General features: G+C 54.1%; 1 protein-coding gene across 1 annotated transcript; it reads right to left on the bottom strand.

Annotated features, from left to right (window-relative positions):
• Positions 1–4,829: 4,829 nt before the first annotated feature.
• PBK (PDZ binding kinase) lies at positions 4,830–16,497 on the bottom strand. Its single transcript, XM_041405199.1, has 6 exons — positions 16,369–16,497; positions 13,235–13,325; positions 12,262–12,404; positions 9,687–9,856; positions 8,468–8,597; positions 4,830–5,014 (listed from the first exon to the last, which is right to left on the bottom strand). The coding sequence occupies exons 1-6, from the start codon at positions 16,415–16,417 to the stop codon at positions 4,830–4,832; spliced, it is 768 nt and encodes a 255-aa protein (XP_041261133.1). The 5' UTR covers positions 16,418–16,497.
• Between the last annotated feature and the right edge of the window lie 823 nt (positions 16,498–17,320).

The following is a 17,320-nucleotide window of genomic DNA, read 5'->3' as shown; positions in this document are numbered from 1 at the left end:
CCATTTCTGTCAATATCCCAAGGTTTTCCTATGATATTCCATCCATTTCTGTCAATATCCCAAGGTTTTCCTATGATATTCCATCCATTTCTGTCAATATCCCAAGGTTTTCCTTTGATATTCCATCCATTTCTATCAATATCCCAAGGTTTTCCTTTGATATTCCCAACATTTCTGTCAATATCCCAAGGTTTCCTGAAGTTATTCCATAAATTTCTGTCAATATCCCAAGGTTTTCTTGTGATATTCCATACATTTCTGACAATATCCCAAGGTTTTCTGAAGTTATTCCATACATTTCTGACAATATCCCAAGGTTTTCCTGTGATATTCCATACATTTCTGTCAATATCCCAAGGTTTTCCTGTGATATTCCATACATTTCTGACAATATCCCAAGGTTTTCCTGTGATATTCCATACATTTCTGACAACATTCCAGAATTTTCCTGTGATATTCCACAAATTTCTGACAATATCCCAAGGTTTTCCTTTGATATTCCATCCATTTCTGACAATATCCTAAGGTTTTCCATTGATATTCCATAAATTTCTGACAATATTCCAGGGTTTCATGATGCTGTTCCAAGGTTTTCTGAAAATATTCCAAGATTTTCTGATGCTGTTCCATAAATGTCTGAAAATACTCCGAGATTTTCTGTTACTTCAAGGTTTTATGGAAATATTCCATGATTTTCTGTGGATATTCCAGGGGTTTTTTTGGGGATATTCCAAGGTTTTATGGGAATATTCCATGGTTCTGCGTTTTCTTGGGGATATTCCAAGGTTTTATGGAAATATTCCATGATTTTATGAGGATATTCCAGGGTTTTATGGGAATATTCCAGGGTTTTTTGGGGGATATTCCAAAGTTTTATGAGGATATTCTGCGTTTTTTTGGGGATATTCCAAGGTTTTATGGAAATATTCCATGATTTTATGAGGATATTCCAGGGTTTTATGGGAATATTCCAGGGTTTTTTGGGGGATATTCCAAAGTTTTATGAGGATATTCTGCGTTTTTTTGGGGATATTCCAAGGTTTTATGGGAATATTCCAGGTTTTTTTGGGGATATTTTAGGTTTTTTGGGAATATTCCGAGGTTTTTTGGGAATTTTTTCCCCCTCAGAGCACCCGAATCCCATCCAAGCTCCCGTCCCTCTGGAAAAGCCAAATCCCAAGGAAAGGAAAAATCCAAACCCCAGAGAGAGGAAGAAATTTTTATTTATTGGGAACGTTCTTGAGGGAAAACTCGGGAAAATCCAAGGGGAAAACTCCGGGAATTCCAGCCCAAAAAAGAGGGAAAATTACAACTGGAAAAAAGAGGGGAAATCTGACCTAAAAGAGGGGAAATCCAGGAAAAAACTTGGGAAAATCCAAGCCCCAAACGAGGGAAATCCAACCCTAAAAACTTGGGAAAATCCAACAACAAACTTGGGGAATCCAACCTGGAAAGGTGGGAAAACCCAATGAAAAAATGAGGGAAATTCCAACTCCAAATTGGGAATTCCAGCCCAAAAAAAGAGGGAAAATCCAACCCCAAAGCTGGGAGAATTCAAGCTGAAAATTTGGGAAAATCTGAGCTGAAAAAGAGGGAAAATCCAAACCCCAAAGAGAGGGAAAATGAGGGAAAATCCAAGCTAAAATGAGGGAAAATCCAAGCTAAATTTGGGAATTCCAGCCCAAAAAAAAGAGGGAAAATCCAACTGGAAACAGAGAGAAAATCTGACCTAAAAGAGGGAAAATCCAGGAAAAAACTTGGGAAAATCCAAGCCCCAAAAGAGGGAAAAATGAGGGAAATCCAGCCAAAAAAAGGGAAAATCCAACTCAAAAATGAAGGAAATTCCAACCAAAAAAAGAGGGAAATTCCAGCTGGAAAAGGAGGGAAAACCTGACCCAAAGGAGGGAAATTCCAGCCCAAAAAAGAGGGAAAATGCAGGAAAAAAACAGGGAAAATCCAACCCTAAAAACTTGGGAAAATCCAACCTCAAACTTGGGGAATCCAGCCTGGAAAAGTGGGAAAACCCAATGAAAAAATGAGGGAAATTCCAACTCCAAATTGGGAATTCCAGCCCAAAAAAGAGGGAAAATCCAACCCCAAAAAAGTGGGAAAATGAAGGAAATCCAACCTGGAAACTGGGAAAACCCAATGAAAAAATGAGGGAAATTCCAACTCCAAATTGGGAATTCCAGCCCAAAAAAGAGGGAAAATCCAACCCCAAAAAAGTGGGAAAATGAAGGAAATCCAACCTAAAAAGTGGGAAAATCCAACCCTGGCTCCGGAGCGCGGCCTGAGGAAATCTGGGAATGGCAGGGAACTGGAATTCTGGGAATGGCAGGGAACTGGAATTCCAGGAATGGCAGGGATCTGGAATTCTGGGAACGTCATGAATCCAGAAATCTGGGAATGGCAGGGATCCAGAATTCCAGGAATGTAATGAATCTGGAATTCTGGGAATGTAATGAATCTGGAATTCCAGGAATGGCAGGGATCTGGAATTCTGGGAACGTCATGAATCCAGAAATCTGGGAATGGCAGGGATCCAGAATTCCAGGAATGTAATGAATCTGGAATTCTGGGAATGTAATGAATCTGGAATTCCAGGAATGGCAGGGATCTGGAATTCTGGGAACGTCATGAATCCAGAAATCTGGGAATGGCAGGGATCCAGAATTCCAGGAATGTAATGAATCTGGAATTCTGGGAATGGCAGGGAACTGGAATTCTGGGAATGGCAGGGATCTGGAATTCTGGGAATGGCAGGGATCCAGAATTCTGGGAACGTCATGAATCCAGAAATCTGGGAATGGCAGGGATCCAGAATTCCAGGAATGTAATGAATCTGGAATTCCGGGAATGGCAGGGATCTGAAATTCTGGGAATGCCACATCTGGAATTCCAGGATTGCCAGGCTCTGGAATTCTGGGGATGTCAGGGCTCCAGGACTGTGAGCCTCTGGAATTCCGGGAGGTTCAAGGCTCTGACATCGCATCCTGCTGGAAATCTGGGAATGTCAGAGCTCTGGAATTCTGACATCAGGCTCTGGAGCCACATCCCTCTGGAAGTCTGGGAATGGCAGGTTCTGGAATTCCAGGAATGTCAGGGCCTTGGGAATGTTAAGCTCTGGAATCCCAGGCTCCAGAACCACATCCCAATGGAATTCCAGGAGGGCCAAGAATTCCCAGGACTCCAGAACCCTGGGAATTCCGGCTTTGGAACCCTGGAATGCCAGCTCCATTATCCCAGGAATGCTGGTCTCTGGAATTCCAGGAATGCCAGGCTCTGGAATTCTGGCCAGGTCAAGGCTCCATAATCCCAGGAATCCCAGCTGCATTGTCCTGGGCTCTCAGGGCTCTGGAATTCTGGGAATTCCTGCTCTATTATCCCAGTTTCTCAGGACTCTGGAATTCCTGCTCTGTTGTTATCCCAGTCCCTCAGGGCTCCATTTTCCCTGAATTCCCGCTCTGTTTTCCTGCTCTGTTATCCCAGACTTCCTGTTCCATTTTCCCAGAATTCCCACTCCATCATCCCAGACTTCCCGTTCCGTTATCCCAGAATTCCCGCTCCATTTTCCCAGACTTCCCAGTCCGTTATCCCAGAATTCCATCTCCATTTTCCCAGAATTCCCGCTCCGTTATCCCAGAATCCCTGCTCCATCACCCTAGACTTCCAGCTCCATTTTCCTGCTCCATTTTCCCAGAATTCCCACTCCATCATCCCGGACTTCCCGCTCTGTTATCTCAGAATTCCCGCTCAGTTATCCCAGACTTTCACCTCTGTTATCCCAGACTTCCCGCTCCGTTTTCCCGCTCCGTTATCCCAGAATTCCCACTCCGTTATCCTGGACTTCCCACTCTGTTATCTCAGAATTCCCTCTCCATCACCCCCGACTTCCAGCTCCGTTTTCCCAGAATTCCCGCTCTGTTATCCCAGAATTCCCGCTCCGTTTTCCCAGAATTTCTGCTCCATTTTCCCAGAATTCCCACTCCATTTTCCCAGAATTCCCACTCCATTTTCCCAGAATTCCTGCTCTGTTATCCCAGCCTTCCATCTCCATTATCCCAGAACTCCCACTCCATTTTCCCAGACTTCCATCTCCGTTATCCCAGAATTCCCACTCCATTTTCCCAGAATTCCCGCTCCATTATCCCAGAACTCCCGCTCCGTTTTCCCAGCCTTCCACCTCCGTTATCCCAGAATTCCCGCTCCCTTATCCCAGAATCCCCACTCCATTATCCCAGACTTCCCACTCCGTTCTATCTCCGTTCTCCCGCTCCGTCATCCCAGCCTTCCATCTCCGTGTTCCCGGCATTCCCGCTGGGTTCCATCCCTGGCTGGGCGCGGCTCAGCCGGTGCCGCCGGCGCTGGTTCTGCCATTGGTGTTGCCGGTGCTGCCATTGGTGTTGCCGGTGCTGCGGCCCTCATCCTCCCATGGATCCTCCGGGAATTCCAGCCCAGGACTTCCCAACCAGGAATTCCTTCCCAAGACCCCAAAATCCCACGATCCCAACCCTCTGGAACGGCAGCAGGGAGCAGCTGTCAGGAGTGGATCCCGGGAATCCCGGCCCGATCCCGGCCCTGATCCTCCCAGGGATCCTCTGGGAATTCCAGCCCGGCCCCCTCCCCACCCTGCAGTGAGGAATTCCTTCCCAAGATCCCAGAATCCCAAGCTCCCCTTTCCCAGCGGGAATCCCATCCCCTTCCATTCCCCTTTCCCCTCCACCCCTCTCCCCAATCCCGGATCCCCTTTCCCCCTCGAGCATTCCCCGGATCCCTTCCCGGTGCCCGTTCCCCGTCGGGCACGCCCGTTATTCCCGTTATTCCCGTCGTTATTCCCGACCTTCGGAGTCGCTGTGGGGCAGGGGCATGTGGGGCACGCTCAGGGCCAGCATCTCCCAGAGCGTCAGGCCGAAGGCGAAGATGTCGGCGCGGTCCGAGATGGCGCCGGCCGGATCCAGCGCCTCCGGAGGCAGCCACGGCTCCGTGCCCACGTAGCACGGCGACGGCGCGCTGACTGCGGGATATCGGGATATCAGAGGGATATCGGGATATTGGGATATCAGAGGGTATCGGGATATCGGGATATCGGGATATGGGCCACGGGATCGCTCACTGCAGCCACGGCTCCGTGCCCACGTAGCACGGCGACGGCGCGCTGACTGCGGGATATCGGGATATCAGAGGGATATCGGGATATTGGGATATCAGAGAGATATCAGAGGGATATCGGGATATCGGGATATCAGAGGGTATCGGGATATTGGGATATCACAGGGGTATCGGGATATCGGGATATCAGAGGGATCAAAGGGATATCAGGATATCAGAGGGATATCGGGATATCATTGGGATATCAGAGGGTATTGGGATATCATTGGGATATCAGAGGGATATTGGGATATTGGGATATCAGAGGATATCGGGATATCAGAGGGATCAAAGGGATATCAGGATATCAGAGGGTATCGGGATATCAGAGGGATATCGGGATATTGGGATATCGGGATATGGGCCATGGGATCGCTCACTGTGGCCCGGGATATCAGGATATCAGAGAGATCAAAGGGATATTGGGATATCAGAGGGTATCGGGATATCATTGGGATATCAGAAGGATATCGGGATATCATTGGGATATCAGAAGGATATCGGGATATCATTGGGATATCAGAAGGGTATCGGGATATCATTGGGATATCAGAAGGATATCGGGATATCATTGGGATATCAGAGGGATAACGGGATATCGGGATATCAGAGGGATATCAGGATATCGGGATATCAGAGGGATCAAAGGGATATTGGGATATCAGAGAGGTAGCGGGAATGGGGTATCAGAGGGTATCGGGATATCGGGATATCAGAGGGATCAAAGGGATATCGGGAATGGGATCAGAGGGGTACTGGGATATCGGGAAAGGGATCAAAGGGATATCGGGATCACGGGGATATTGGGAATGGCATCAAAGGGGTATTGGGATATCGGGAATGGGATCAAAGGGATATCAGAGGGATATCAGCAATGGGATCACTCACTGCAGCCAGGAATATTGGGATATCAGAGGGATCAAAGGGATCAAAGGGATATCGGGATCCAAGGAATATCGGGATATCGGAGGCTTTGGCTGGGAATGACCCCTGGGTTTTCCCGCCCCCATTCCCGCTGCTCCCAGCCCAGCCTCGGAGCCGCATCCCTGAAAGCCCCAAAAGCCTGGAATGGGATTCCGTGGGAATCCAGGGGAAGCTCTGGAGTGCGGGAGGCCCGGAATTCCCTGGAGAGCAGCATTCCTGGGGATCCCACATTCCTGGGGATCCCACATTCCCGGGGATCCCACATTCCAGAGGATCCCACATTCCCGGGGATCCCACATTCCAGGGGATCCCACATTCCCAGGGATCCCACATTCCCGGGGATCCCACATTCCTGGGGATCCCATCCCAATAGGAATGGGATCCATGGAAATGGGAATGTCACCTTTTCAGGAATCCCACTACAACGGGAATGGAGATGGGATCCATGGGAATGGGGATGAGATCCATGGGAATAGGAACAGGATCCATAGGAACGGGATCCATGGGAATGGGACGGGATGTGTTCCATGGGAATGGGATCCATGGGATGGGAATCTCACATTCCCAGGAACCCCACATTCGCAGGAACCCCACATTCCCAGGAATCCCACCACAATGGGAATGGAGATGGGATCCATTGGAATGGGACATGGGATCCATGGGAATAGGAATGGGATCCATGGGAATGGGATCCATGACAATGGGAATGGGATCCATGGGAATGGCAGTCCCACATCCCATCCCACATTCCCGGGAACCCCACATTCCCAGGGATCCCACGTTCCCAGGAGCCCCCCATTCCCAGGAACCCCACATTCCCAGGAACCCCACATTCCCAGGAATCCCACCACAATGGGAATGGAGATGGGATCCATTGGAATGGGACATGGGATCCATGGGAATAGGAATGGGATCCATGGGAATGGGATCCATGACAATGGGAATGGGATCCACGGGAATGGGTGTCCCACATCCCATCCCACATTCCCAGGAACCCCCCATTCCCAGGAACCCCCCATTCCCAGGAACCCCACATTCCCAGGAACCCTACATTCCCAGGAGCCCCCCCCTTCCCGGGAGCCCCCCCATTCCCGGGAGCCCCCCCATTCCCAGGAACCCCCCATTCCCAGGAACCCCACATTCCCAGGAACTCTACATTCCCAGGAGCCCCCCCCTTCCCGGGAGCCCCCCCATTCCCGGGAGCCCCCCCATTCCCAGGAACCCCCCATTCCCAGGAACCCCACATTCCCAGGAACTCTACATTCCCAGGAGCCCCCCCCTTCCCGGGAGCCCCCCCATTCCCGGGAGCCCCCCCATTCCCAGGAACCCCCCATTCCCAGGAATCCCACCACAATGGGAATGGAGATGGGATCCATGGGAATGGGATCCATGTCAATGGGAATGGGATCCACGGGAATGGGTGTCCCACATCCCATCCCACATTCCCAGGAACCCCCCATTCCTAGGAACCCCCCATTCCCAGGAACCCCACATTCCCAGGAACTCTACATTCCCAGGAGCCCCCCCCTTCCCGGGAGCCCCCCCATTCCCGGGAGCCCCCCCATTCCCAGGAACCCCCCATTCCCAGGAATCCCACCACAATGGGAATGGAGATGGGATCCATGGGAATGGGATCCATGTCAATGGGAATGGGATCCACGGGAATGGGTGTCCCACATCCCATCCCACATTCCCAGGAACCCCCCATTCCTAGGAACCCCCCATTCCCAGGAACCCCACATTCCCAGGAACTCTACATTCCCAGGAGCCCCCCCCTTCCCGGGAGCCCCCCCATTCCCGGGAGCCCCCCCATTCCCAGGAACCCCCCATTCCCAGGAATCCCACCACAATGGGAATGGAGATGGGATCCATGGGAATGGGATCCATGTCAATGGGAATGGGATCCACGGGAATGGGTGTCCCACATCCCATCCCACATTCCCAGGAACCCCCCATTCCTAGGAACCCCCCATTCCCAGGAACCCCACATTCCCAGGAACTCTACATTCCCAGGAGCCCCCCCCTTCCCGGGAGCCCCCCCATTCCCGGGAGCCCCCCCATTCCCAGGAACCCCCCATTCCCAGGAATCCCACCACAATGGGAATGGAGATGGGATCCATGGGAATGGGATCCATGTCAATGGGAATGGGATCCACGGGAATGGGTGTCCCACATCCCATCCCACATTCCCAGGAACCCCCCATTCCTAGGAACCCCCCATTCCCAGGAACCCCACATTCCCAGGAACTCTACATTCCCAGGAGCCCCCCCCTTCCCGGGAGCCCCCCCATTCCCGGGAGCCCCCCCATTCCCAGGAACCCCCCATTCCCAGGAACCCCCCGTTCCCAGGAGCCCCCCCATTCCCGGGAATTCCCGGCGGGCTCCATACTCCCACCTTCCAGGTTCTCATCCAGGGGCAGCGAGACGCCGACGTCGCAGATCTTGACGGCCTGGAAGGCGCCGCGCACCACCACGTTGGCGGACTTGATGTCGCCGTGCAGCAGCCGCTGCTCCGTGTGCAGGTACTGCGGGGGAACGCCGGGAACGCCGGGAATGCCGGGAACGCCGGGAATGCCGGGAACGCCGCGGGATGCGGGCAGCCCCGGGGCAAACCCCGCCTCCAAACCGCCCGGCGCGGAATCCGCGGATTGGGGGGGATCTCATGGATCTGCCCAGTCCTGCGGCCGCTCCTTGGGCTCTCCCAGGGATTCTCTGGGAATTCCAGCCCAGCCGGGAATTCTTTCCCAAATCCCACAATCCCAAGCTCTCCTTTCCCGAGGAATTCCCTGCATTCCCAGCTCTCCCAGCCTGGCGTTGGATCCATTCCCATCCCAGCTCCTCTACGAGAAGGAACTTCAGGAATTCCCTGGGAATTTGGGACTCCAGGAAGGGTCTCCCTTCCCTTCTCCATCCCCGAATTCCATAAAAATCTTTCAGGACGGATCCTGAGTGTCCTGGATCCCAGAACAGTTTGGGATGGGACCTTCAATCCCATCCTATTCCAACCCTGATCCCAGAGTGCTCCAACCTTTCCGTGGGCTCTCCTGGGGATTCTCTGGGAATTCCAGCCCAGCCGGGAATTCTTTCCCAAATCCCACAATCCCAAGCTCTCCTTTCCCGGGAATTCCCTGCATTCCCAGCTCTCCCAGCCTGGCGTTGGATCTGTCCCCATCCCGACTCCTCTCTGAGAAGGAATTTCGGGAATTCCCTGGGAATTGGGGACTCCAGGAAGGGTCTCCCTTCCCTTCTCCATCCCCGAATTCCATAAAAATCGCTCGGGATGGATCCTGAGTGTCCTGGATCCCAGAATCCCAGAACAGTTTGGGATGGGACCTACCTTCAATCCCATCCCTTTCCCACCCCGATCCCAGGGAGCTCCAACCTTTCCCTGGACACTGCCAGGGATTCTTTGGGAATTCTAGCCCAGCCTGGAATTCCTTCCCAAGATCCCACCCACCCCTATCCCAACCCCCCCAGCATCTGGAAAGCCCCCTTGGCTCTCCTTTATCCCAGAACCCTGGGATTTTCCCAGAATCCCGCCACTTCCCCAAAACCGCAGGGTTTTTCCCGGGAACTCCCCAGAATTCCCGAGGTTTCCCCGGAATTCCCGGTACCTCCAGGCCCTTGGCCATGCTGAGGGCCACGTGCAGGATGGTTTCCGCCGGGAACATTCCCAGGCCCTGCTCCCGGCGCTCCTCGATCAGGTCGTTCAGGGATTTCTCCCCCCCGAATTCCATGGCCAGGCAAAGGCTCCCGTCCGGAGCCTTGGTCAGCGCCCGGTACCCTGGAACGGGAACCACGGGAATGGGAACGGGATCCGTGGGAATGGGAACCATGGGAACGGGATCCGCGGGAACGGGAGCTGTGGGAATGGGAACGGGAGCTGTGGGAATGGGAACGGGAGCTGTGGGAATGGGATCCAGGGGAACGGGAGCCGCGGGAATGGGAACGGGAGCTGTGGGATTGGGATCCAGGGGAACGGGAGCCGCGGGAATGGGAACGGGAGCTGTAGGAATGGGAACGGGAGCCATCGAACGGGAACCATGGGAATGGGAACGGGAGCTGTGGGAATGGGAACCATGGGAATGGGAATGGGAGCCGTGGGACCGGGAACAGGAGCTGTGGGAATGGGAATGGGATCCACGGGAATGGGATCCGTAGGAATGGGAACGGGAGCCACGGGAATGGGAACGGGATCCAGGGGAACGAGAACGGGAGCCACGGGAATGGGAACAGGAGCCATGGAACGGGATCCGTAGGAATGGGAATGGGATCCGTGGGAACGGGAATGGGAACCGTGGGAATGGGAACGGGATCCAGGGGAATGGGAACGGGAGCAGCGGGAATGGGAACAGGAGCCATGGAACGGGAGCCGTGGGAATGGGAACCCCTCCATTCCCAACAAATCCAACCCCTTCATCCCCATGGATCCATCCACATTCCCATGGGTCCTGCTCCTCCCTTCCCATGGATTCAACCCCTCCATTCCCAACAAATCCGACCTCCATTTCCACGGATCCAATCCAGCTCCCAACAAACCCATCCCCTCCATACCCATGGGTCCAATCTAATTCCCAACAAATCCAACCTCATTCCCATGGATCCAACACTTCCATTCCAAATGGATCCCACCCCATTCCCATGTATCCAGCCCCACTCCCATGGATATTTCTCCATTCCTATCAAACCCAGCCCCAGTCCCACGGATCTCACCCCATTTCCATCAAACCCAGCCCCATTCCCATGGATATTTCGCCATTCCCATGGATCCAGCCCCATTCCCATGGATATTCCTCCATTTCCATCAAACCCAGCCCCATTCCCATGGATCCTGCCCCATTCCCATGGATATTTCTCCATTCCCACGGATCCAGCCCCATTCCCATGGATCCTGTCCCATTCCCATGGATCCCGCCCCATTCCCATGGATATTTCTCCATTCCCACGGATCCAGCCCCATTCCCACGGATCCAGCCCCATTCCCACGGATCCAGCCCCATTCCCATGGATCCTGTCCCATTCCCATGGATCCCGCCCCATTCCTATGGATATTTCTCCATTCCCACGGATCTAGCCCCATTCCCATGGATATTCCTCCATTCCCATCAAACCCAACCCCCTTCCCACGGATCCAGCCCCATTCCCATGGATCCTGTCCCATTCCCATGGATCCCGCCCCATTCCTATGGATATTTCTCCATTCCCACGGATCTAGCCCCATTCCCATGGATATTCCTCCATTCCCATCAAACCCAACCCCCTTCCCACGGATCCAGCCCCATTCCCATGGATCCTGTCCCATTCCCATGGATCCCGCCCCATTCCTATGGATATTTCTCCATTCCCACGGATCTAGCCCCATTCCCATGGATATTCCTCCATTCCCATCAAACCCAACCCCCTTCCCACGGATCCAGCCCCATTCCCATGGATCCTGTCCCATTCCCATGGATCCCGCCCCATTCCTATGGATATTTCTCCATTCCCACGGATCTAGCCCCATTCCCATGGATATTCCTCCATTCCCATCAAACCCAACCCCCTTCCCACGGATCCAGCCCCATTCCCATGGATCCTGTCCCATTCCCATGGATCCCGCCCCATTCCTATGGATATTTCTCCATTCCCACGGATCTAGCCCCATTCCCATGGATATTCCTCCATTCCCATCAAACCCAACCCCCTTCCCACGGATCCAGCCCCATTCCCATGGATCCTGTCCCATTCCCATGGATCCCGCCCCATTCCTATGGATATTTCTCCATTCCCACGGATCTAGCCCCATTCCCATGGATATTCCTCCATTCCCATCAAACCCAACCCCCTTCCCACGGATCCAGCCCCATTCCCATGGATCCTGTCCCATTCCCATGGATCCCGCCCCATTCCTATGGATATTTCTCCATTCCCACGGATCTAGCCCCATTCCCATGGATATTCCTCCATTCCCATCAAACCCAACCCCCTTCCCACGGATCCAGCCCCATTCCCATGGATCCTGTCCCATTCCCATGGATCCCGCCCCATTCCTATGGATATTTCTCCATTCCCACGGATCTAGCCCCATTCCCATGGATATTCCTCCATTCCCATCAAACCCAACCCCCTTCCCACGGATCCAGCCCCATTCCCACAGATATTCCTCCATTCCCGCGGATCCCGCCCCCGGCATTCCCGGCGGATTCCCACCCACGATGTTGGGGTGCTGCAGGTTCCGCAGGGTCTGGGCCTCCTGCCGGAGCCTCCGTTGGAAGAGCCTCCGCTGGCTCTGGGAGCAGCCGGAATTGATTTTCTTCACGGCCCACGGAGAGCGGGGCAGCCCCCGCGGGGACCTGGGCGGGGGAAAACTCGGGAATTCCCGCGGAATTCCCGCCGGGAAAGGATCCGATCCCCCCCGCGGGACGGGAATGCTGCAGATTCCTCCGGGGAGTTTTCAGGGGAACGGGGAATTTCAATCCGTTCCCGTTTCCCAGATGGAGCCCAAATCCCTGGGATTCCAGCTGGGAATGGATTATCCCAAAATAATGGAGCCCCAATCCCTGGGATTCCAGCTGGGAATGGATTATCCCAAAATAATGGAGCCCCAATCCCTGGGATTCCAGCTGGGAATGGATTATCCCAAAATAATGGAGCCCCAATCCCTGGGATTCCAGCTGGGAATGGATTATCCCAAAATAATGGAGCCCCAATCCCTGGATTCACAGGAATGGAGCCCAAATCCCTGGATTCCAGCTGGGAGTGGATTATCCCAAAATAATGGAGCCCAAATCCCTAAATTCACAGGAATGGAGCCCCAATCCCTGCGATTCCAGCTGGGAGTGGATTATCCCAAAATAATGGAGCCCAAATCCCTGGATTCACAGGAATGGCGCCCAAATCCTGGAATTCCAGCTGGGAAAGGGTTATTCCACAATAATGGAGCCCAAAATCCCAGAATTCCAGTCAGGACAGGGTTATCCCAAAAAAATGGAGCCCAAAATCCCGGAATTCCCAGGAATGGAGCCCAAAATCCCAGAATTCCATCCAGGACAGGGTTATCCCAAAACCCCGCCCTCCCTCCTGGCTCCACAAATCCCAAATCCCTCCCTCGGCTCCGTATCCACGGGGAGGAAAACCGGGATCGTCTCCGGGATTTCCCGGGATTCCCAAGGCCATTCCCAACCTTTTCATCAGGTAGACGCTGACTCCGGTGCCAAATCCCAACTTCTGCATGAAGGGAGAGGCCGGGATGGTCACGGACACGGGGCCGGGCTCTGCGGGGAGAATTCCCGGTGATCCCACGGGAAATCCACCGGGATCTGCTGATCCCACGGGAAATCCACCGGGATCTGCTGATCCCACGGGAAATCCACTGGGATCTGCTGATCCCACGGGAAATCCACTGGGACCTGCTGCTGCTGATCGCACGGGAAATCCACCGGGATCTGCCGATCCCACAGGAAATCCACCGGGATCTGCTGATCCCACTGGAAATCCACCGGGACCTGCCGATCCCATGGGAAATCCACCGGGATCTGCTGATCCCACGGGAAATCCACCAGGATCTGCTGATCCCACGGGAAATCCACTGGGATCGGGACCTGCTGATCCCATGGGAAATCCACCGGGATCTGCTGATCCCACAGGAAATCCCGGATCAGCTCCTTGGGAATCACTGACGGGATGGGAGGGAACGGCCTCGAGCTTCCATGGGAAGTTCTGTTGGATTTTGGGAACAGTTCCTGCCTGGAATTCCCAGCAGGAGTCCCCCATTCCCGGACTTTTAATCCCGTTCCCGGTGGGATTTAAATCCCGGGGGATTTCAGGGTCACGGATCCAGGGTGGCCTCGGCAATGTCAGGAACGGTCACAATTCCTGGCCTGAAATATTCCACGATTCCCACGGGATATTCTGATCCCACTCCGGAGTCAGACTTTTAGGAAAGCTCCTTCCAGCCCTCCTAATGTTCTCCCAGATTCCGACTCCATTCCCTGGGTTTGTTCCCTAAAAAACGGAGATCCTGCAGATCCAGCCCCAGCTCCAGAGGGGAATTCCGGGCAGCACAGGGAGCTGGGATGGGAAGTGGGGATGGGAAATGGGAATGGGGATGGGAAATGGGAATGGGAAATGGGGATGGGAAATGGGAATGGGGATGGGAAATGGGGATGGGAAATGATGGGAACAGGGATGGGAAATGGAGATGGGAACGGGAAATGGGGATGGGAAATGGGAATAGGGATGGGAAATGGGGATGGGAATGGGAAATGGGGATGGGAAATGGGGATGGGAAATGGGAATGGGGATGGGAAATGGGGATGGGAATGGGAATGGGAAATGGGAAATGGGAATGGGAAACAGGGATAGGAATGGGGATGGGAAACCGGAATGGGGAACAGGAATGGGGAATGGGAATGGGAACAGAGTTGGAAAAACAGGGTTGGGAAATGGGGATGGGAACAGGGATGGGAAATGGGGATGGAAAACCAATCCCAGCTGATCCCACGGATTTCCCACCCCGATGTGCCCAGGGATAAAACTGGGAGGAGGAGGAGGAAGGAGGAGGCACTGGCAGAGTTTTCCCGGGAATCCGTGGGATTGTCCCAGGGAAGGTAGAACAGGGCTTGGAGCAGCCTCTGGAATTCATCCCTGGGATCCTTCCGAGGCCTTCCCCGTTCGTGATCCCGGGTTTGGGATGTTCCCCTGGAACAGCCTCTGCGGTCCCGGCGATCCCTCTGGGAACATTCCCATCCCCTTGGGAATATCCTGAGCCCTTTGGGACCATCCTGATCCATTGGGACCATCCAGAACCCTTTGGGAGCATCCCAGTCCCTCTGGGAACATTCCGGGATCAAATATCCCAATCCTGATCCCTCTGGGAACATTCCCATCCCCTTGGGAACATCTCAATCCCTTTGGCAACATCCCGATCCCTTTGGGACCATCCCAATCCCTTTGGGAATGTTCCCATCCCTTTGGGAACATTCCAAATCCCCTTGGGACCATTCCCATCCCTTTGGGAACATCCCCATCCATTTGGGAACATTCCCATCCCCTTGGGAACATCCCGATCCCTTCGAGACCATCTCAATCTCTTTGGGACCATCCCCATCCCTTTGGGAACATTCCCATCCTTTTGGGAACATTCCCATCTCTTTGGGAACATCTCAAACCCTTTGGGACCATCCTGATCCCTTTGGGAACATTACAAACCCTTTGGGAACATCCCAATCCCTTTGGGAATATCCCCATCCATTTGGGAACATTCCCATCCCCTTTGGGACCATCCCAATCCCTTTGGGATGTTCCTGATCCCTTTGGGACCATCCCAATCTCTTTGGGAACATTCCCATCCATTTGGGAACATCCCGATCCCTCTGGGAACATCCCGAACCCTTTGGGACCATTCCAATCCCTTTGGGAATGTTCCCATCCTTTTGGGAACATTCCAAACCCTTTGGGACCATCCCGATCCCTTTGGGAACATTCCAAACCCTTTGGGACCATTCCCATCCCTTTGGGAACATCTCAAACCCTTTGGGGAACATTCCCATCCCCTTGGGAACATCCCCGGGATCCCTCTGGGAACATTCCAGGATCAAACATCCTGATCCCCTTGGGACAATCCCGATCCTTTTGGGAACATCCTGCTCCCTTTGGGATCATTCCAGGATCAAACATTCCCAATCCCTCTGGGGCCATCCCCGGGATCCCTTTGGGACCATCCCCGGGATCCCTTTGGGACCATCCCAGTGATCCCTCTGGGACCATCCCCGGGATCCCTTTGGGACCATCCCCGGGATCCCTTTGGGACCATTCCCGGGATCCCTCTGGGACCATCCCCGGGATCCCTCTGGGACCATTCCCATCCCTCTGGGGCCATCCCCGGGATCCCTTTGGGACCATCCCCGGGATCCCTCTGGGGCCATCCCCGGGATCCCTTTGGGACCATCCCCGGGATCCCTCTGGGACCATCCCCGGGATCCCTCTGGGACCATCCCCGGGATCCCTTTGGGACCATCCCCAGGATCCCTGTGGGACCATCGGATCGATCCCTCTGGGACCATCCCCGGGATCCCTTTGGGACCATCCCCGGGATCCCTCTGGGACCATCCCCGGGATCCCTCTGGGACCATCCCCGGGATCCCTTTGGGACCATCCCCGGGATCCCTTTGGGACCATCCCCGGGATCCCTCTGGGACCATCCCCGGGATCCCTCTGGGACCATTCCCATCCCTTTGGGACCATCCCCAGGATCCCTTTGGGACCATCCCCGGGATCCCTCTGGGATCGTTCCGGGGCCGTCCCGCCGTTCCTCACCCTCTTTGTCCCGGCGGGATGAGGGCGTGGGGGACTGGAAGGTGTCCATGGAGCCGATCCCGATCCCGATCCCGGTCCTGGGGGGCACCAGGGGACGTGGAGGGACCCCAACGGCAACGGGGGGATCCTGGATTTGGGAACTGGGGGGGGATTCCGGGGCCGTCCCGCCGTTCCTCACCCTCTTTGTCCCGGCGGGATGAGGGCGTGGGGGACTGGAAGGTGTCCATGGAGCCGATCCCGATCCCGATCCCGGTCCTGGGGGGCACCAGGGGACGTGGAGGGACCCCAACGGCAACGGGGGGAATCCTGGATTTGGGAACTGGGGGGGATTTTGGGGATTGGGAATATTCCGGATTTGGGAATTGGGGAAATCCTGGATTTGAGAACTGGGGTGAATTTTGGGGATTGGGAATATCCTGGATTTGGGAGCTGGGGAAATCCCAGATTTGGGAACTGGGGGGGATTTTGGGGATTGGGAATATTCCGGATTTGGGAATTGGGGAAATCCTGGATTTGAGAACTGGGGTGAATTTTGGGGATTGGGAATATCCTGGATTTGGGAATTGGGGGGGGGACTGGATTTGGAAAATGGGGAAATCTCGGATCCGGAAACTGAGGAAATCCAGGATTTAGGGGGAATTTTGGGAATTGGGAATATCCTGGGATTTGGGAATTGGGGGGGGACTGGATTTGGAAAATGGGGAAATCCCGGATCCGGAAACTGGGGAAATCCGGGATTTGGGGGAATTTTGGGAATTGGGGAAATCCTGGATCTGGGAACTGGGGGGAATTTTGGGGATTGGGAATATCCTGGGTTTGGGAATTGGGGGAAACTTTGGGAACTGGGGAGAGCTGAATTTGGGAATTGGGCGGGGGGTGGATTAGGGAATTGGGGGGAATTTTGTGAACTGGAGAAGCCCCGGATTTGGGAACTGGGGGAAATTTTGGGAAT

This window comes from Onychostruthus taczanowskii, unplaced genomic scaffold, assembly GCF_017590055.1.
Source record: "Onychostruthus taczanowskii isolate IOZ18803 unplaced genomic scaffold, ASM1759005v1 scaffold225, whole genome shotgun sequence".
Taxonomy (NCBI): domain Eukaryota; kingdom Metazoa; phylum Chordata; class Aves; order Passeriformes; family Passeridae; genus Onychostruthus; species Onychostruthus taczanowskii.
This window is presented reverse-complemented; position numbering and strand designations above follow the sequence as displayed.